This window comes from Rhipicephalus microplus, chromosome 6, assembly GCF_043290135.1.
Source record: "Rhipicephalus microplus isolate Deutch F79 chromosome 6, USDA_Rmic, whole genome shotgun sequence".
Classification (NCBI taxonomy): Eukaryota; Metazoa; Arthropoda; class Arachnida; order Ixodida; family Ixodidae; genus Rhipicephalus; species Rhipicephalus microplus.
Genome location: NC_134705.1, coordinates 191,614,916 through 191,636,324, shown reverse-complemented (window position 1 = coordinate 191,636,324; position 21,409 = coordinate 191,614,916). Strand labels below are relative to the sequence as shown.

Below are 21,409 nucleotides of genomic sequence, written 5' to 3'. Positions count from 1 at the left end.
AGTAAAGGTCCCAAGAAGTTTTGACAACCTGGTGTTCTTTGAAGTGCACCGACATCGCGCAGTACACCGCAGTACACCTTTTCGCGCTTACTTACGTAAGCGCGAAAAAGAAAGACTAGGGGACTGAGCGCTCACATTTAATCTATGGGATTTCACCTTCATGGAAACGCGACCATCACGGCCATGATCGAACCAACGGCGTTAGAGGCAGCTGCTGCACTATCGCACCGAACTAAATTTCTAAATTACGAGGAACTTGAGCGGAAATAGCAGGATATTAAAAGGGGGCCGCTTGAAGCGATGAGCCAAGGTTTCGACAAGTGGAATCCAAGTGGCCATTCGTAACACCCTTACCTGATTGCCCAACGTTGTCCACGTGCTAATGCTTCGGGATCATCCGTAATTGCACAGTGCTATGACGCCGTGCCGAGAAGGACGCAATAAGAAGTTCGATTCCGCCAAAGCTGCTGCTTAGGCGAGTTTTCTCAGCGCAAATAGACGTAACGCTTGACAAGTACCGCAGCCATAACACTATAAAGAGGAAACACACAGACCGCATTGAAGTCGCAACTGATTTGTTACTTCAAACGTGGGACTTTTTTTTAGCACGCATCGAAGCAACAGAAAGATAACATAATAAATAGAAGCGATAAAAAAAAAACTCATGGTAACTGGTTGCCGAATCACCTTAGGTTGATTGTCGCTTCCGGCAACCATTTGTGACGCGTTTTTTCACCGCTTCTTCTCAGCATGTCATTTTTCAGTTGCTTCGACGTGCGCCATAAAAAAGGCCCCGCGTTCGAGTCATTAGAGAGTTTTAGCTGGGCGGGTTTACGAGCGTGTGGGCAAGCGGAGAGGGCAGCGGAGCTCGCTCCGCTCGCTCGTAAACCCGCCTAGCTGAAGTCTCTAATATAAATCAGTTGCGAGTTCAGCGGTGTGCGTTTCTTAAGCGTCTTTTTGCGCTGGTAAATGCATCCGAAGTTATGTTCAGATCCGGCTGCGGTACATTATAGTGACAGCGGACGGAAGTTGAAACGTGACTTTATGAACCGCGTGAATGTTGTTGCATTTATAAAATAAATGCAACAACACTAGGCAGCCTAATTTCGTAGTGTACGCTCCGGCGCATGACACTGGTTCATGCTGAGCAGCTTCAGGACGTTAAGGGAACAACAATCGCTCAAGGAACAACACCGAGCTTTCAGCGTGAGCTTGACGTCAATCAGCCGAATGGGAGAACTATGGGGCAATAGAAGTCTGGTTTCCAGTTAATTGAGTTTGTGAGCTTCATTTATAGCAGTGAGCACTGTTAGCGTGAACACGCGACCGCTTTGCCGATGGCAGCGCCGCGTAATGGCAATCGTCGGAAACATTGATTGCTTTCACGTGACGTCACGGAGGCTGCTTTCAACAGCGCTAGCTCTCAAACATGGCCGTCATGGTGGCGTCACTACACGGTGCATATTATCAGGCGTGCATCGCTTTACTCGTGACAGCGTGATTGTATACCGGATCATCGCTACAGTCGATTCGTTGATCATATATATATATATAAGTAACACGCTATATAGTCCGTTACGCAATTCTGGAGCGACGTGTACCTAAAAAGGAACGGCTATTTGGGCTGGTTGTTTATATTCCATTGTAATAAGGGTTGTAGCGCAAGCACGAAAGTGCTGCAAGAAAGGCAAACCGAAGGCGAGGAACGGAAGGCAGCGCTTGTGTTGTCCTCTTTGCCTTCCGTTCCTCGCCTTTCGTTAGCCTTTCTCCCAGCACTTCCGTGCTTGCGCTGCAACCCTTATTACTTCGTACCTAATGATGACTGCCACCGTGAAATAGACGCAAATAATCCGTAAACGGAAATGTGGCGCTCCTGCGACGTGATGCGAAAGTACTTGGTCAACCTCCCCCTTCCCCCCTCCCTCGGGAGCATATGGCGTTCACCGGACGTGCAAAAATTGCCGACAACCATTCGTTCCGAGCACAGCGTTTTCATCGAGCGTAAAATGATGATAGGCAAACACTCGCTAGCAGAGAATACGCACACTTCACGTTCTCGAATCACATGCAGTTAAAACAATATGACACTTCCAGAAAAGAAACACGCATGTAAGCAACCTTCGTGAAGTTTTGCATCGAGACCAGGGGTCGGTCACCTGTGGCCCGAGGGCCACATGCGGCCCCCGGGACGACGTGAGAAACTCCGCTCTCTCCCTTGTGACACCCTATTTTTTTACCTTGAAGACCGACATGAAAGTTTCGACCTCAAACGGTGTTTTTGCTTGCAATCTACGTTCGCGATTTGAAACCTTGTGACATGCGCGTCGAAAATAAACACGATTTACGTCCCACTTTTGTACACCAATGTCAATTCGCCGAAATTGTTCCTGTGTCTCAATCGCCCCCCCCCCCCCCCACCCCGCCTACTTTGATCGGCCGTGCGGCCGCCACCGTGACGACTTCGTGAAACTCTGCCTTTGACATCAAAAAGGTTGCCGACCTCTGGTCTGGATTCCGTTACATAAGACACGTGCGCCACGACCTCGAACTGTGCTAAATAACTGTTTTGTTATTTTGGTATATACCCCGAAGAGAATCAATGAAAGTCGTGAAACATCGAATACATACCCAGCCATTTTCATATACATGTATACCGTAGCACTGTTCATTTAGTCGTTAAAGACGCAAAGCGGCAAGGCTGCAATAAAAAAATGACAGCATCAAAAGCCATCCGTAGGATAGCCTATATGCCTCTATAAATACCGGATACAACGATGTCTTCCTCCCCGCGTCGATGCTGCGAACGATGCTGCAACCACGAAGAACGCGAAGTGTACGCACCACAGGCCTACGGGTTTGCGGCGATCACTTCGGGTCGAGGAATACGACCGAAGGCACGCCATGTGGCTACACGATGAACACGCTCGAACGGATGCCACCCGAAAAATGGCTCGCAGCTCACTGTAGTAAACACGATCATCCGTCGCCACGCCCGTACGCACGCTTACGCTGCGCAATGATACTACGAAAAATTATCGGACATGGCCGATATAACTGCAATCTTGTCACTTTTCAGCTCCGCTGACCGTAGGCCGGCGTATAAAACACGCGCCGTGGATGAACACATACGTCAGCCATCGCTGTTGCCTCGTGGAACAACTAATAAATGATGACCGTAAGAGCTATCCGCATGAGGTCGACGTCATATGGCACGTTCATAAGCGTGCGTAAGGTCCTCTGTATACATAAGGGAAGGGAGAAAGGGGGGGTTGTCGTCGGGTCTGAAAATTTGTCAGCAAGATTGTTTCACTGCAAAAAGAAACAAATGAACAAAAATTGGCCCCGTATCTGCATGGAATCTGCAAATGTCGCCGAAAGACGATAGTTTTGCGTGTGGAGAGAGTAAACAAAACATTTATTTGATGTTCTGCGCAAGAAAATCGGTGAATAGTATTCCGGAGGCGCTGCGTTAGAGTGCCTCGAGCGAGCAGCGGAGGCGAACGAGCGCATCAAGTCACGTCACACGTGAGACACGAGCGCCATCTGGCAGTTTTTTTTTTTGGAAAACAAAGCACGAGGCCCTGAGACGGGCATGTCTCAGAGGTGATAAGGTGTAGAACGCAAAGCGACGGGTAGGTGCCACCACCGTGTCGTCTTAGCAAAGCGTTGGAAACACTCGCCTTTCCGTGCCAGCGCTGCGTAGTCAGCGCAGCGCGATAAGCGCTACGGTCCTTAAAATTACTTATGTATGCCTTTCCTAATAAAAGATGAACATGCGGAATATATACGTGTTGTTGTGGTGCCTGAGATATGCGCAATAATTGCTCTTTAATTGACGATCGCACATGTATGAACGCTGATCCTAGGTGGGCGCTGCGGATGGGGTCGGCCGTTCGGGGTATCGGCTGGTGCTGTTTAGCGTACCCGGTTCACGGTAACGGTGGAGAAACAGACAAATGTACAGACCGACAGACAGACCAAAGTTTTTGCGTCAATGGTCCCCAAGAAAAACTTTCGTCTTAAAAAACAAACAGGTTCTGCTCACATCCGTTGTCAACGTGTCCCCGTTTAGAATAGATTTGAGGGCAAATAGACAACACACGCATGCATGTGGGGCAACACACAAGAAAGAGAGGACGACCGCGGGAGCACTCATTATACCCACAGTTTTTATTCGCAAAACACAGGAGAATATGAAGTTCGGTACACCATTTGTTTTCCCATGTGTTTTTCGAATAAAACCAGTTTGTACATAGTAAGAGCCCGTACAGTCGCCTCTCTTTTCATTTGTGTTGTCCATTCGCACTCAAATCTAGTCTAGAATGAACCAACGCCCCTAAAGCATTTTATAATGTCCCTGTTTTTAGTACTCGTTTGATAGTACCCAGTGCGAAAGGAACCATCAGCAACCAACAAACTAGCCCAATTCATTACTTTCTTGAATCTCGCAATGCACTCATCCCAACGCAAGGAAATATAAGAACAGTGTTTAATGATAAGCAAGAGGTAGAATCGCAGTTGAGCAAAGTTTTACAAATAAGGTAAAAAAAAGTGTAATGCGCATTAAACTACAATCCCAGCCCTCCACTGCTTCCCGAACAAACACTGCCTCTTGGGCAAGTAACTTATCTGACCTTGTTATAAGTGACACAAAAGAGAGACATTGTGATTATGATACGACGCATCTCCAATTGAAGCTTCGTCAAGCTATACTAAGTGTGATACCCTGATTGAACATGTTCGAAACTGAGCAAAAACTTCAGCATCCACTACCCGTCCAGCTCGTAGCTCCGGCAACTTAGCGCACATTTCATCGGGAGTATTTCCTGGGAACAAGTGTCCACATCGGACAGCAAGCAATCAGTGGTCCGTCTCTCGGTCTTTATCTTTGGTCTCAGTCGTCAACGATGATGGTGATGAGGTCGAGGAAAAGGAATCACGGCCGCGACGGTAGGTAGTAGTTTCGGCGTCCACAGCCTCCGTTCTTTCCCTGACAGTTGACTGGCTCCAGGTTCTTGTCGAGGCAGAATCGAATCTCAGTCAGGACAGGCGCGTCCCTGTTCTGAAAAAAAAACAACAACACACGAGCGGCACTCGTTAACAAATACTGACAGTCCCTTAAGGCAAGGCACCCGCCACTTTGACAGTTGACCCGATGGGCACGGGAAGGAATTCTGTACAAGACGGCGACATTTCGAAAGAGGCTATATAATGGAGCCTTTCCATAATTTGCAAGTGCTCTTCTCTGCACTGCGTAATTGCACAAGTAATGGAGGCACCTGTCGTGATCCAAATGGAGGCGCGGTCCTGTAGTTGTACGTTCTGGGTCTTATCTGCTATGCGCGTTTATATCAAGAGAACCGACACTACATTGCGCCCGTCATCAAGCGAACCGTGCTTGAACAGGCTATTTGGAGTAAGTGACTAGCCGCCATTACTTCTTCAAGCTGCATCGCAGGAAAGCAAACTATACAATTTTGAAAAGGTTCTATATAGAGGCCCATCAGCTTACATCTAGGCCTACATTTTATATCGCGAGGTGGTATAAATTCCCGCATAGCCTCTCACCAAGGCGCCGGTCATAATCAGTTATGAGACGTAATTAAACTCCATGATTACTTTGCCAACGTCATGAAGAGCACAGGCGGAAGTGTTCATTCTCATGTGGCATTCACTAAAGTATACCTTGGCGTTCTCATTCAGTAGTATTTACAGTCTTTTTTTAAAGTTATCGCTCATGGTACCTTCTTGAAAAACTCTCTATTTTAGTTATAGCACTCACTTTTGTAATAAAGCCCACTTCATGACGTGGTTTGCACGCTAAGATTGCGGTTGCACCTACTTTTGTAAATGTGCGCACTCCATGGCGGCGGGTTCGGATGCTTTAAGGAGGCGATTGTAATCTCTTTATTTGATACTTATTGAACCACGCTCACTTGGTGCATATAGACAATGTAGCACAGCGCGTACGAACAGCCTACAGATGCAACAAGGGGAACTGTCGGTGGAGTGGCGAATTAACTTTATTTTTTTTGTAAGCATGCATATGTTTTAGTTTCTCGCCTATGCGTAAACTATGCTACACCCACGAACAAAGGGGCCTAATTACACGAAATACCCCATGGTACAAATTGGATAAGGTGACATTTGATACTTTGAAAAATAAACAGTATAGATATTACAGTAGAGCGTTTTGAAAGGCAACAGGGCGGTCTGAAACAGTACAGTACACAAATGTACGTTTTTATGTCGTTATATATTGCTTGCACTGTTGTATAAATACCCTGCCACTTTTCCAAACCCGCTCAACATGCCGGCCGTGCATCTATTAATACACTTGCGTACTTGAGTGATATGAGAGCATAAACATCACCCCCTCACGTTGTATGCAACAATCGTATATACGCGTCACAATTTCGTTGTGTATTGTTTGCATTGTTATACAAATACCGTGCCACATTTCCGACCCGCTCAACATGCCGCATGTGCGTCTATCAATACACTTGCATACTTGAGTGACACGAGAGCACAAACGTCACTCAATTTCGTGGACCCGCCATGGTGGTCTAGTGGCCAAGGTACTCGGCTGCTGACCCAGAGGTCGCGGGATCGAATCCCGGCTGTGGCGGCTGCATTTCCGACGGAGGCGGAAGTGTTGTAGGCCCGTGTGCTCAGATTCGGGTGCACGTTAAAGAACACCACGTGGTCGAAATTTCCGGAGCCCTCCACTACGGAGTCTCTCATGATCATATGGTGGTCTTGAGACGTTAAACCCATCATATCAATCAATCAATCAATCAATCAATCAATCAATCAATCAATCAATCAATCAATCAATCAATCAATCACTTTCGTGGAATGTAACAACCGTATACGTGTCACAATTTTACTCTGCTTCATATGTCAGTTTTCATACAGATGGTCCACACTCTCGCACATTCTTCGTGGGCCAAGCAACGATTTTAACGGACGAAAAGGAATAACCGTTTGCTTAGTACTTACGGTTTGTTTCTGAGCGCGATACTTTTTGACGTCCTTTCCGCGCTGCAAAAGGTAAATTCGTGCACGTGCGCGATACCTCATAAGTACAGCATTGATAATACACGATATTACAGTAGAGCGTTTTGAAAGCCAACAAGGGAGGAACGAAACAGCATCGGGTTCAAGTGCGTACTTACGTTCTTACGGAGATATTTTTTGTTGCGTTTGCACCGTTTACACTGTGAAAGCAAATTCGTGCGTTGAATATGTGAGTACAACCAATCGAAACGAGTCTGGCGATTCATCCTTAGCGCCACACCATAGCAATCTCGGGCGCGTTAAAGAGATATTTTTTTTAAGAAATGAAAGATAGAAGCGGTATACACTTAGTATAGGCTACAACTGGAATTCCGTCATTAGTAGCATGAGCAGTAACGTTAACATGTAAGAAAAAGTTTAAAACAAAGTACGCATATAAAGAACTACAACATGTCGTCAAACTTTCATGATTATTATTACCGTGTACTTTCGTCTCTGTACACGCTACACTACATAGATGTTCAAATTGCTTCGCAAAGCCAGTTATCACAAAAAAGGTTTAATGAAGATTCCAGATGCATGTGTTCATTAAAGGGCAAACCTAGGGCCGACTTTTCCAGGAATATTAGTAGGTGTGACGTTTGGCTGTGCTTTGAATAAGGTGCCAAACTTGTTGCAGTGAGTAGACGTTAGTTATTGGGTTGCTTTAGAAGGTTGCAATACTGCATGCGTTATTTAAATAGAGAATAGGATGAATCGTGTTGTGCAAGCACATCGATGTTAGTTATCTTGCGGAATTGCTGGTCCCATAAACTCATTCACGGGTTTTGAATATTTCTAGACATGATGATGAACAGTTAGCAATTCATTGCTGATTGTTTTCTTTTTCACACCTTGAGGCAGCAGAGAAAAAAAGGGGCAAGCCAAACTTACCGGCACTCTTTGGCTGCAGACGATGTTGACCTTCTGCCGAATGTCGTCCGAGAGGGCGTTACGAATTTCTGCAGCCTGCAAGCGATTTGCAAAGATCAGGATTAAGGAAATGATTTGAACGAAAACAAGCAAACAAACAAAAAAACAAACAAACAGAGAGACAGACAAACAACAACAACAACAACAACAACAACAACAACAACAACAACAACAACAACAACAACAACAACAACAACAACATCAAAGTATGAACTAGTCACCCCGAAGATAAGTTTGCACCTTGAGCGTACTACTCCAACCCCAAAAATAGAGCCCCATTGTCGGAAGCCCGTGTTGAACACCCCGATGAGGTTTTAGCGCAAAGCGATTTTTGACAAGGAATGAAATGAATGCGACACACACAAACGCTACGCCGATACTGCACTTTGCTAAGATTAACGCTATGTTGTCCCGGAGTCACGCAAGTGAGGTACGTTTGATTGTCGAGGTGTCATGTGCGGAGGTTTACGCATAAATAGCCCTCCTCAGTTTTACCAAGCCTTGCTGAATTTTGCAGGTAACCATATTCAACAGACCCACTCCTTGTGGGAGTGTCACCAACTCGGATATAGTACGCAGTGTTTCTTCCAGGCTTTTCTTTTTCTCGTACTTCAAATTCTTTTGCATTTAACCCAGGACAACTAGGAGTGATAAAAATAATTATTGGAGTTCAACGTACCAAAGCCTTCGCATGATTATGTGAGATAGTTGAGGGCTCCCGAAATTTCTACCACTTGGCGTACTTTAACGTGCACCTAAATCTAAGTACACTAGCCTCTAGCACAACCAAAGGTGATAGTAGCAATTTACTTGAAACGAAGAGGCTGAGCTTGATGACTTTGGAACGCAGTCCGTTTCATTTAAGCCGCGTCATCAAGCTGGCCGAATTCGACAGTGTCTGCTTGCATTTTACGCAAAAGTGAATGGTGTCTCATGGTTGACACTAAGAGAAAATCGACCTAATTTGAAGCCGTTAAAAAATGCTTAAAGCAAAGCTGAACGCCTATAAGTTAAATTTGGAGAGAAATCAAAGTACATGGAAAGCATAGAAGCAAAAAAAGGACTCATATACCCCTTTTCTTTTGGTGCGTTTAGTTCTCTTGAATATTGACTATAAACGTGCCAAAACAGGTGGATTGGTGAACCTATTTAATGCGACAGCACTTTTCCTTGTTAGTGGGAACCAACCAGCGCTTGAGCGGGGAAAATGTTTCCACACTGGTCTTATTATTGGACTCGACTCAGTGTATAGTGTACTGAAATTCCTGCGTGATATATTATTTACTAAAGTGGTTGCTCAAACACCCAGCGCCAGCAGCCTTCGTAAGCTTGCGAGTGAATTGATGTGAAATATTTTTTCTCAAATACTTCTGCGATGTTATTCGTATACGAGATGGTTGTACAGTGACTAAAGCCTCCCGGTACTCACCGAGTACGTTCTGACGACACTTGGCCTTATAAGGCTGTTGGACAGAAACCTGAAAAATAACGAAAAACATTTGCCAGTGATAGCCCGTGAATAAACAGTGACATCAAGTGTGATCTGAATAATTATGTTGATGGACGTTAGCGGTAGCATGCAAATAACAACCTGTGTTCATGTGGGTCTTAGGCTTTGCGTACTGAAACACATAATAGAAAAAAAAACAGTGGTGCAATAGGAATGGTGAAATTCAAGTGAGTTGTTCACATGCCGATTGTGCAAAAAGCAACAAAGTTGGAAGATGACACCAGTGGGAAAAAAAGCTAATTCAGCGAAAGAGAACAGCCAGCTGTTCTCCTTCGCTCTCTTAATTTTTAGTTCTTTTTCTCTTCTATATATATTGCTATGAACCAACTAGCCCTGCAAGATACGTTAAACGGCAAAATATTTGCTCGAAGCCTTTTTAATAACGTTTTCATGATATCGCTCAGCGTTAAATTCATGAATACCTGAACCTTGTAAGTTGAAGGTATTAGCTCTCTCAAGGCACTGAGTTCAGGGCATTAAGCCTATGCGTAGAACGAGATTTATTCGCAGTATAGCAACTACTGCAGTAGCGCCTTTTAGCGAAGCGCAAGGACATAACAAAGTCGTCAGAAAAAAAAGCAGATGTCGTGAAACAAACAAAAATTGGCACGTAACTTTCAATAAATAGAAAACAGGAGATGGCTGGTTTGGTATACAGTCAAATTTGCGCATATCGAACTGACTTAAAAAGAAAGGAACATGTTTGATAGATTGTACAGCCTTGAAGCCTTGAAAGTGAAAGGAAGGCTCAAACTATATATAACAGAGCAGCTGCGAAGACGACGACACCGCTTAGTGCACTGTTGTTCCTTCAAGAACTCACTCGAATATGTTGTACTTCTTGTAGACGGCGAGCGTTGAGTTGAAGAATTTGAAGAGGCCATTCAGCGCGGGAACGTCACCGGCGCAGGTGCCGTGCTTCTGCCACTGGTGACGCCTGAAAAGTATAGAGCACCGAAATCGGAAAAGAAAGTCTGTTTCAGTGCCATCTAGCCCACTGCATGGTTGAAGCTTAGAACATTGCATCATATATCCAACTATACTATAGCGTGATGACATTGGCACGTATGTTTCAAACTTGTCTTTGCTTCATTCGGTTTTCTCCCAAAGCCTGTACTGAATGTTCAGCGCAAACTGCGCCTCATTGTTCGAGAAGGTTCGCGATCATAGTATCATTTTCTTAAGATTGCGTGCAAGACACCAACGCTCGAGATTACTCCAGAGCTTGCGCGACGACCAGTGATAAGACTGGAATATTCGACAGCACGTGCATAAATGCCCATGCGCTTCGCCACTTGTCAGTTGATCGACGGCCGACGCTCAGTTCACCGCTATTAGTGCCCAGTGATAAGACTGGAATATTCGACGGCACGTGTATAAATGCCGATGTGCTTCGCCGCTTGTCAGTTGATCTACGGCCGACGCTCAGTTCGCTGCTATCAGTGCCCGTGTGTTGCTGTTACCTGCCCTTCAGTTTTCTGGCTATACAAGTTCGGCCGAACAAACAGTTTCATCTGAACATCGAGTCTGCTCCCTTCGTCCACGTCACGATCCTGTGACTCAAAGAGAGCACCCACAGTCCAATGGGACATGCTGAAGGTATTTGGTGAATGATGGCTGTGTCTCTACACCAGGGTTTTGTGGCAGTGGTTCGCTGCGATACACTGCGTTATGCATGTGGTTTTTAACAGGAAGGACGGTGAATCGTGCTTCAACACGGGGTGGCACTGCTTAGATCTACCCAAGAAGTTCCCCCTACCTCTCATATAAGTAGTTGTGCTGTTATATTATGAATTTTATATATTGCCGTGGCCTTGCCGAACGATACTCACAGAGCAATAACCGCTAACGTTCGACCTTCTAAAAGCGCCGTGTTACATATCGGATGCAAGCATGAAGTGAATCTGCGATATCGAGCCCCTCAGTGCAACGCCGTGTAGACAGCAAGCTGTGGCGGCTTGTTAGGACAAATTATTATGGCTTGGGGTTGTTGTGATTTAAGGGGCACTGCGTCAAATGTCGAAGAAAACATTGAATAGCCTTATCAAAGGAAATTATCACCTCACGAACTGGCCCCCACAAAATTTTCTGTATCTGCAATGTGCGAGTGGGGTTACAGAGATTTGTTGCACTTTGCAATTGTTTTCGCCCTTCCCTCGACCGCACGACCACGCTGGAAGCTGAGCCGCGAATAATGGCATGAAGGAAAAACGTTACATTTGGAGGTACTCATGACCCTGGCCAGTTTTCCTTGTTTTCTTTTCGAACGCACCGCCTACTTTCAGCGCGATCGCGAGTGTGGCAGGATACGTGGTGGCCTCTCTCGGCAGCCTCTGTAACTATGTGGCTCCTGATGCTCAGATAAGCCAATTACAAGGTATACGACACCAATTTTGTAAAACAAGGACTTGATTCCTAGCTTAATTTCAGAACTAACTGTCAATTCCAGTCCGCGTGCCATGCTCTCAATGCTCGGATGTCCCCCGGAACATCGATGACCTCCGATCAGCAGCGTTTTCTGACCACGCTAAAAAAAGCGTTTGAGGGCACCTTTACAAGGCAATTGAAAGTGGCGATACCACTTCAAATTATTACGAGGAGTACAGGCTGGACAGCTGACTCACCAAAATGTGAAGTATCGTGCTTCAGCGCTCGTCAGAGAAGGCCAGTACTTGTTCAGATCTCTCTTGATCGGCTGCAGGGCAAACGGTGGAAAGGAAAAAAAAATGTACATGTAGCTACGTCCATCTGACACCATTGCAACAACGCAAATACCTGCACTTCTGCCGGCCCTGTTTTTTTTTTACTTTTTTTCTTGAAAGGAATGTTAGAACACGCCTCTCCAGCTCTATGCAATTATGCGAAACACTTTACATTTTAGACACGTTGTACCCATTTCGTCACTAGCGCGGCATAGTTTTATTCGTCAACTAACACCAAAAACTACACAGAGTAAACCTTGTAGGCAGGTCTACCCAACCAGTCGCGTAGCCAGGGTGTGGTACACCAGGCCAGTGCGCACTCCGTCCTCCTTGAGTTTTTGTTGCCATGGCATACAGAGAAAAAAATGACCATTTTAAAAGGGTGCCACCCCACCCCTTCCCTAAAAATTTCTGCTTATACCCCTGACCCCGCCTATTACGTTTCTTCCCATACATCATTTTGTGTTACCTAGAGATTTCACAATGATGCCCCAACTGGATCAGCAGTCAACGCTTCTGTGTCGCATAGTAGGAGTCGCAAATGAGAAAGAAAATGCAAATGTGAATCGAAAAATATAAATTAAGATTTTTTTTCGCTAGCACTCACGTCAAGAACGCGGCCGTTGAACTGCTCGTCTACGCAGAAGCTTGGCGAAGTGTTGTCTCCCGCAGGCCTGCACACGAAGGAATCAATGAGTACACACAATACGACGCAGTTGATATTTTACGTTGCGCTTCTTAAATAAAATTCACTGACAATGGTGCAGCCACGCATTCGAAGTAGAACAACAAGCAACTTTCCACACGTTAGTGGGCACACAAAGAAGTGAAAAGAAAGGACTTTAGTCATAGAAGGCCCCGTAGCTTAGGATGCAGGCCACTTTTTTTCTTTTGTGATGTTCAAATGCAACAGCTTTCAACTCTTAGCTGTTTAATTGAAACATTGTCGCTGACGATCCTTCACTGTTGTTAGCCTTTCATTCGAAGGAATCCTTCGAGTGGAATGCAATTAACTACGGAGAACCATGTTCCGCGTTTGCCATTCAACTGCAACGGATGTCGGCAGCGATTTGAAATGCTTCCACTTACTTTGCAAGAGTGGCGAATTCGCAGATGGCACGTGAGATTGCATAATCTTGCGAGATCGCGAGGCTGCAGAGGAGTGTTGTGTCAGCGCTTTTTTTAATATTACAGTGATAAAAAAACAAAACAAAAAGAGAAGAAAGGTTCTCTGAAGCATGCGCGAGGTTGCGTCCACAAGGCGGATGTCTCCCAGTTTTTTTTTTTTTTCGTTTGGAATTTCCTACGGAGAAAAGGCCCGTCACTTTAACAGATGTACTATAGCGACGGGGCAACGGTACCATGCACGTGCGGTGGTCATGCAATATAGCAACACACTTCTTTTTTAGTTTTCCCCAATCCAATCGTGTTCCTTGTGTGCACGTAAATAATATACCGTCTTTGCACTGACATCATACGACGAAGGGTGCATTCGAAAGGAAACCCCGAAAAACGAGGTACTAAATAAGAAATTCTATCAAAGTTCGCATCCTGTTCCTAGTCGCACTTCATCCCGTCACGTGCTTGTTTCTTAGTTTTCTGTTTCTTTTACAAGAATGAACACTATATACCCCGAAATACTCCATGGTTTACTCCTCTGTTATTATAGAGTCACGCAGGTGTTAGTGCCAGTGTCGGTGAAGGCTTCCGGGTAACGTAGCGGAGGCGTCTCGTATTGCACTGGTGCCTAAGCGGTCGGTGTACACTGCCGTTAGCCACAGCAGCGGAACCGATGTGACTTCCGCTGCGGAGATCCAGTTCCGACTTCCGTAGAGATGCACCCAGCACCCAGCATAATGATACGCGTGCAGTTGCAGTTGAAGTTGCATACGCCCTCAGGCAAGCGATGATGATGATGATGATGATGATTCTTGTTACTCTGGCGCACACCCACAAAGGGGGATCGGCCAAGAACCAGGTGGCAGGATCTTTAAGTAAAAGGCTTATGCGACATAATCGGTTCTGAGCCCGAGACACTTCAACCCCTCCATGGCCAGAAGCGTCCTCTAGTTGACACTGGCACCAACACCTATACGTAACATTATTGAATTTCTTATACAGCACGCAAGAAACACACACGGGAAGTGTTGTGTGGCATTCTGCAGTACGCACGTCAACTCAAGATGAATTGAGACCAACTAGGCCGACTGTCGGTTGTGTTATAATGCGTGACGATCCGCAACAACACCGCGTGTCGTAATGTTTGCCGCTGCAGGGCAGCTGCCTGCACCCGTTCGCTACGACACTTGAATGCGCGTGCGTTGTGACAGCCGTACATATAGGAGTACACGCCAAGGACGTCACAGAGTTTCTTCTGGCTCTGGCAAGTTGTTGCCGCAACGAGGCATCACGGAAGACAGGCCATGCGGGTTGTATGGTCACGGGATCCTCTTATTGGTGCCAAGTGAAGACCCCCGGACCCAATTGTGCGAAAAAAAATGCGGTTGCGCCAGACATGCGCGTGAAATTCGCACTTACCAGAGGCCGTGGATGGTCCAGTAGTTTTTCTTGCTCGTTGAGATGCACTGGAAACGAATATACGAGTAGTTTATCAGTGCATCTCGGTCTTTTGTTTAGGTTGCTGTATGACATATTTGGCGGAAGAATATCTTGGAATATGATTGACCTTAGTCGGGTATAGTTAATCTGGCTCTAGTTGTTTTATTATCAGTTCAGTCTACGTGCAAGTAAATAGAAATAAAATTGAAAAAAAAACAGAAAAATTACGCTCAGCTTTCGTACTTAAATTCTGAACGGAAATTCTTTTACGGAATCCAACGATTAGAGACAAAGTGAACGTGTTTTGTTGTGAATTGTGTAAAACGTGACTTAACTGCTCATCCGCTAACCTAAGTTGTAAAACGAAACTGCGTCCTTCGAGAGTGGTAGAATGCCGCTGTCTTTTTTACGGCTATAGGACCATGTAAGCAAACTATGTAAAATAACTGCGTAGCTGAAGAAGTGTGATCTGCTTATTGCAAGTGCTTCGTTAAATTAAATAAATGTTTGGTTGCAAAAACACCGTCATCCACTGCCGGGATCGACGGTGCGCTTGAACTTCAATAAGGGCTGCTTTTTGTAGGCCTTGACTGTGACTATCAGTGTTTTATGAAATAGTAGATGGCTTCGAAACTCCGAATGATGAAACTCGGGAAAAAGCAGGCTCATGTGTGTTCACAGTAAACATTAGCGTAATCTTTGTCTTTAGCACAGTTTGTACACATTGTGAAATGCCACAATATACGAATGCAGCGGGGCTATGACAGATAAAGGAAGAGTTGAAAGGTTCTACAAAATCATCAGAGTTCATTCGCTTTAGCCTTTAAGAGGGCGCTTACTTCAAGGTTTATTCTGCTATCCCCACAAAGACGTGTTGAGATGAAGAAATGCTTTCATGAGATAACCACTGAATCAATTTGAACGGAAGTTTGCACTTTAGGCAGAAAACTGGAGTTCTAACAACGCCACAACAGGCAGAAATCATATGAGTCATATATACAAGGATAATATATATAGAAAGATATATACAAATCATCTCATATATACAAATCATATATACAAATATACAATCACTATACAATCATATGTACAAAGATAATTGACAAAGACGGCTAGTTTTACAAAAAGTAGCAACAATAGGTTTACGGAGTCATAGGACAGCAGTAGAAGATATATAGCTTTTATTTAAACTGCTCGTGGAATGGCATAACAAGCGGGTAAATATAGTATTTTTTAATTCTCAATTTCCGTCAAGCTCTGACAAGGTTCCCAATGGTTGTGCAAGAAAACTGTGCTGGTAAATCATCGCTAAATTCTAGGTGAGCGGTGTAACACAAATTGTATCTTCTTTCGACGTATCGTCAGGCGTAGTTCACGGAATATATATGTCGTCTCTTACGCTGATGAAGACACAATCACTCGCCGACACGGTTACAGTGGTGTTGTAACATTTCATTTCGAATTCTCGCTTTGACTTAAGTGCACACCACCCTTCCTCGTTTCTTCTGTTCAGTCTTAAAGAATACTTTACGAATAAGTATTATCAAGTGGCTCACACACCAGCACTCATTAATAAATTTTGATTCAAGTCAACGAATGTTGAAGTTAACTTTTAGAAATGCCCAGGTATTCATTATTCATTTTCAAATACATTAAACATGCTTACGCAAGCTGAAAAAAAAAGCACACGTTTTCTCAAACGATGACGTGTTGTGGGACCGTGTCTCACATTGATTATGATGTCTTTCTGATGTCTTTCTGAATTTTGAAGCCTCCCTTTGTACATATTTCGAATTTGGAGGGCACTATGTGGACGTTGATTTACAGTTGTTGCGTTTCATCTACTTAGTCTTATGAAACAGTGGAGCTAGGGCCGTAAGGCAGGTTCTGGCCTACTATTCCAGCTGGTTATTTACCCTCATATAAAGCAATCTGATAAATAAGTAGCCAGGAAAAGTACTCGAAATTGAGGGCCGCCACACCCCTTCGTTTCTTCGCAACTTGATGACGAACTTTTAAAAATAAATATTGGGTAAAGACGATTTTTTTGTCTCGTGTCAGTGAATTTGTTTGCATTGAGCTAAATATATTCGTCCTTGGTTTCTCAGTACTGGATTTTTCCTAGACGGTCGACTGTGTTATCTCTTATGTTAGCTGAGTATTTTATTTTTTTTGAATTAATGATGATCTGCTCTGCACGCTTAATTTTGGGTTTTGTCTCATTCGTGCGTTTTGTGTATCTGTGGTTCATCAAATAAACTTCAATTGAAGGTCGGTGCCATGTTGTGTCCGTTTCCTTGCCCGTTCAAATGTGCCTGTTGTGCTGTAGTCACAACGAACCTTTAAGAACTCCTCAAACTCGTCCAGTGTTTTATTTTAACGAAGAAGAAGTGGAAAAGAGGATGTTAAATTAGAGGAGAATAGGTCAGCCTGTAAAGCGGGTTTCTAGACTTCTATAGCTCACGGGGGTAAGGGCAAATAAAAAAAGAGCGAGACATGGCAAGAGGTGACTATGGTATAGCACAGTGAGTCACTTCACACACTGTACCCGGGCGGGGCGGCATGCACACGAAAGTCTCTATGCATTAACTGCATAACCATATGCTCAAAAGACGGGATTCTAATACCTGTCTCACTTAGAAACGCGAGAAAGCCCTTTGCGCTGCGTTGGAGGAGGAGGAGAAAAACTTATTAATCCCAAGAGGGAAAGGTGCGGTGGTGGGGTGTCAGAGGAGCCTACCCAGCGTAGGTCTCCGCTACCCTCTTGGCCCAATCCAAGATCTGGTCCTGGACCTCGGGCGCCGAGCTGCACATAGCAGCCTCCCACTGCTCCTTACTATTAATGTGTAGAGAATTGGGTGGTGGGTTTCCAGTACACCCCCTTATGATATGGTCTAGGTTAGCTCTTTGTTGACAGAAAATGCACAAAGGGGAGCGGTATATCTCAGGGTGTATAAGATGGCGAAAAGATGGGGTAGGAAACGTACGCGTCTGTAACTGGCGCCATTGTATTTCATGGTAGCGCGAAGCTCCGTGATGTAAGGGGGGGTATATAGTGCGCCGTAGGCGGTAGTGATTTGTTATATCGTGGAAGGTCGAAAGACGGTCTCTCGCGCTGAAAAAGGCCGCGTATAGTCTAGGGCGCCACCAGAGTTGGACGTGGTCTACGCGTTCCGAGCACCCAGAAGCTTCTATTCCAAAAAGGGTCGGCTTTCTATGGGCGATCTGTGAGACACTTGCTTCAGTGACCGTCTTTCGATCACGTAATGAGTGCACATGCACGGATTGTGATGAATAGCGTTTAACGAAAGAAAAACCAAAGATAGTGGGTACCTGTGGTTCGACGGCGCATATTCCGGGGCTCCACTGCTGACTGAGGATGAAGTAGTATTAAGAACACATGCACAGGATGCGATGAACATTCTCAGTCTTTCCATCACGTAATGAGCGCACACGCACGGATTGTGATGAATAGTGTTTAGTGAAAGAAAGCCAAAGATAGTGGGTACCTGTGGTTCGACGGCACATATTCCGGGGCTCCACTGCTGACTGAGGATGAAGTAGTATTAAGAACACATGCACAGGATGCGATGAACATTCTCAGTCTTTCCATCACGTAATGAGCGCACACGCACGGATTGTGATGAATAGTGTTTAACGAAAGAAAAACCAAAGATAGTGGGTACCTGTGGTTCGACGGCGCATATTCCGGGGCTCCACTGCTGACTGAGGATGAAGTAGTATTAAGAACACATGCACAGGATGTGATGAATATTCTTAGTATTAAGAACCCATGCACAGTATGCGATGAATATTTCTCAGCCTTTCGATCACGTAATGAGCGCACATGCACGGATTGTGATGAATAGTGTTTAACGAAAGAAAAACCAAAAGATAGTGGGTACCTGTGGTTCGACGGCGCATATTCCGGGGCTCCACTGCTGACTGAGGATGAAGTAGTCGTAAGTGGCGTTCGGCGAGCCGGCCGGAGTGCGCGGTCGCTCTGGACGCCTTCGACGGTCGGTCCTGGCGTCTGCAGCGCCGCCGCGAGAGGGCGAGTGCGACCGGGTGTGCGACGCCGGACCCGCACCGTGAGGATTTCTCGCTGGACTTGAAGCTCGCTGAGCGTTCTGCGCCCAGCTTCGCGTGCGTGCAGCGTCGGAAAGAAGAAGGTTGCGTCAGAGGAAGCAAGTCGTTGGTGATCCGACGTATAGCGTGTGATTCGAGAAAGCGTGGCACGTGCAGCACGAAATTAATTGGGAAGACAATTATAGGTAGGAACGAGCGTTGACGTTTAGCTTGAAGCAAAAAATGAAAAGTCTAGGTTGCACGTATAGGTCTACTGCTTTAATGACCGGGCCAGGCAGCACGTTTATAATGTGAAAAATGAATACAGCAGTTTTTTGACACCACATTGAAAGGAGTACCAATGCAGTCATGTTCTCCCGTAAAAAAAAACAAAAACAAAAACAAGGTCTTAACCCTTTCAGACGCCAACTATTAAGGACTATCTGTATATGTGTCAAATCACTACAAAGTTACTTCAAGGCACTCAATACTCTATTGCAACAAGAACAATGATTGATTGATTTGTGGGGTTTAACGTCCCAAAACCACGATATGATTATGAGAGACGCCGTAGTGGAGGGCTCCGGAAATTTTGACCACCTGAGGTTCTTTAACGTGCACCCAAACCTGAGCACACGGGCCTACAACATTTCAGCCTCCATCGGAATTGCAGCCGCCACGACCGGGATTCGAACCTGTGTCCTGCGGGTAAGCAGCCGAGTGCCTTAGTTACTAGACCACCACGGTGGGGCAACAAGAAGAATGAGATAATTGTTGAATCTATGTGTTTATAGTAACTCGTTCTAATTAAACTGCAATTAAATATATTTTTAACCCGAAGCCATTGATGCTTACTTTTGGCATAAACATAATCTAATCTCAGGCTAGAAATATAGTGCACATTAATTTTTGTTATAACAATTGTGAACAAGCCAAATGCCTGCTTTTCACATTGCTTGCGGGAAGCGGCACGTTGCACGACTCGTCGAACGTTGTAGTGCCTTCAGAAAAGTGATCACATGTATCAGTACACGGCAAAATGCGGTTAAATTAAGACAAATTAATTATGCAGCAGGTTCAATTCATCGAGTGTACGATAGATCTTGTTTTTTTTAACCATCTACTTGATGCAAATAACGAAAACGAGTGGTGTACACAATTGTGTACATGGTGTCTCAAAGGGTTAAAAAGACCTTGAATGAAATATATAGAAGAACTATAGAAAAATATTGCTGCAGAAATGCACCAGAAAAATGCAGCGGTAAAATTACTTCATCTATCTGAACGAGAGTTTCATTTCGCCTATACGTTTTAAAAAATATAAGTTTACAGATTATCCTACGCATGCGGCCTGTTTATTTACTGAGATGTAAAAAGATAGCTGGTAGCATATATAAAAACAAAAAGGTACTTTCCAGGACGAAGTTATGCTGCATAGGTAGACAACAAATTTTGCATGGAAGTGTTATTAAAACAAACTCTGCCTGAGCATGTCAAGCTCTGCTACGGCGATAAACTTCCTTTGATTTTCTTTTGACAGCGTATTTACTGCTTCGATTGTTCTATTGACATTGCACGAGTGAAAGGCGAGCGCATTAGTGAGCGTCTGTCAAAATTTGCCACGCGTGAAATTTCGAGAATGGCGCTCTTCGCATGAACTTTACTATCCGACTTCACTTTACGCTTCGCCCTTCGCACATCGCTTCGACTCCTCTGATTAACGATTGTTGTGCTTATAGGTCTCGAAAACCGTGAGACGAATATGAGGGGCGCCGCAGCGGAGTACCCCAGAAGTTTTCACCACCCGGAGTTCCTTAACGTGCACCTTAATCACTGGCATGAGAGGATTTTCGCCTACACCGCAAACGTGACCGCCGCGACCGGGATTCGCTCCCGCAGCCTCCGGCTCGAGCTCCATTATTACTAGAGCTCAGCGGCGAGTATGACCCTCGCCCTCCTTATATATTAACTTCAAGAGCTTACCTCTGCGCGGTCATCGAAGCCAGGACGGCCAGCAGCACCAGCGTAGCAAGATTCCGGCTTGTCAACGCCATGTTTCGGATCTACTGGACGCGTTCCTCTCTTAGAGGACGCTTTCAAAGACGCAACTTCCTTGGTTATTCGCTCTCGGGCGAACGGCGTCGTTTGAAGGCGCCGTCGTCGTCGGTTTCTCGTCGATCCCTGGCGGCACTACACGTCGACGCGGAATCTGCGAGGGTCCTCAAAGCGAGAAGTGCATTACGAGAGAAGGGTAGGATGGGTAAGATAATTGGATAGTATAGAGAGAGAAGGTGAGAAAGAGAAAGAGAGAGGGCTGACACAAGTGTGGCGTATAGAAAGACCCGAGTAAGAAGAGAGTGAACGAACACATGGGAGGGGCTGTTGCTAAACGACTCTCAAGACGGCCTTACGACCTTCACGCCTTATCGAGAGAGGCCTACGAAAGAAACACGTACATCAAAGAAGTGTACGCAATTGAGAGCGAGAGGGTGATCCGGTTTCGCCGCGTCCCAACTCGTTCAGCCGACGTCGACGAGGGCCGTCCCAGCGAGGGCTACGAGAGTGCGCGCAAATTAAA

The 21,409-nt window shown here is 45.3% G+C and overlaps 2 protein-coding genes across 2 annotated transcripts in view; both read right to left on the bottom strand.

Moving 5' to 3' along the window:
- Positions 1–4,475: 4,475 nt before the first annotated feature.
- Positions 4,476–21,062, bottom strand: LOC119166740 (ribonuclease Oy). The gene is made up of 9 exons (XM_075867350.1): positions 20,815–21,062; positions 18,669–18,903; positions 14,743–14,789; positions 12,812–12,878; positions 12,127–12,197; positions 10,326–10,439; positions 9,422–9,470; positions 7,954–8,028; positions 4,476–5,062 (listed from the first exon to the last, which is right to left on the bottom strand). The coding sequence occupies exons 1-9, from the start codon at positions 20,883–20,885 to the stop codon at positions 4,937–4,939; spliced, it is 855 nt and encodes a 284-aa protein (XP_075723465.1). The 5' UTR covers positions 20,886–21,062; the 3' UTR covers positions 4,476–4,936.
- The window catches only part of LOC119168157 (xaa-Arg dipeptidase-like), a 43,611-nt gene continuing 43,115 nt past the window's right edge, over positions 20,914–21,409 (bottom strand). Inside the window, exon 7 of the mRNA XM_075867349.1 lies at positions 20,914–21,040. Within this exon, the coding sequence (XP_075723464.1) occupies positions 20,949–21,040 (92 nt within the window). The 3' untranslated portion in view covers positions 20,914–20,948. The remainder of the gene's footprint in view (positions 21,041–21,409) is intronic.

Coding starts and splice junctions, on each gene's coding strand:
- LOC119166740 (XM_075867350.1), bottom strand. CDS start 20,885: ATGGCGTTGACAAGCCGGAATCTTGCTACGCTGGTGCTGCTGGCCGTC. Junction 9,471..10,325: donor AAGAAGTACAACATATTCGA/GTGAGTTCTTGA, acceptor GTTATTTTTCAG/GTTTCTGTCCAACAGCCTTA. Junction 5,063..7,953: donor TCTGCAGCCAAAGAGTGCCG/GTAAGTTTGGCT, acceptor TTTTTTTTTCAG/AACAGGGACGCGCCTGTCCT.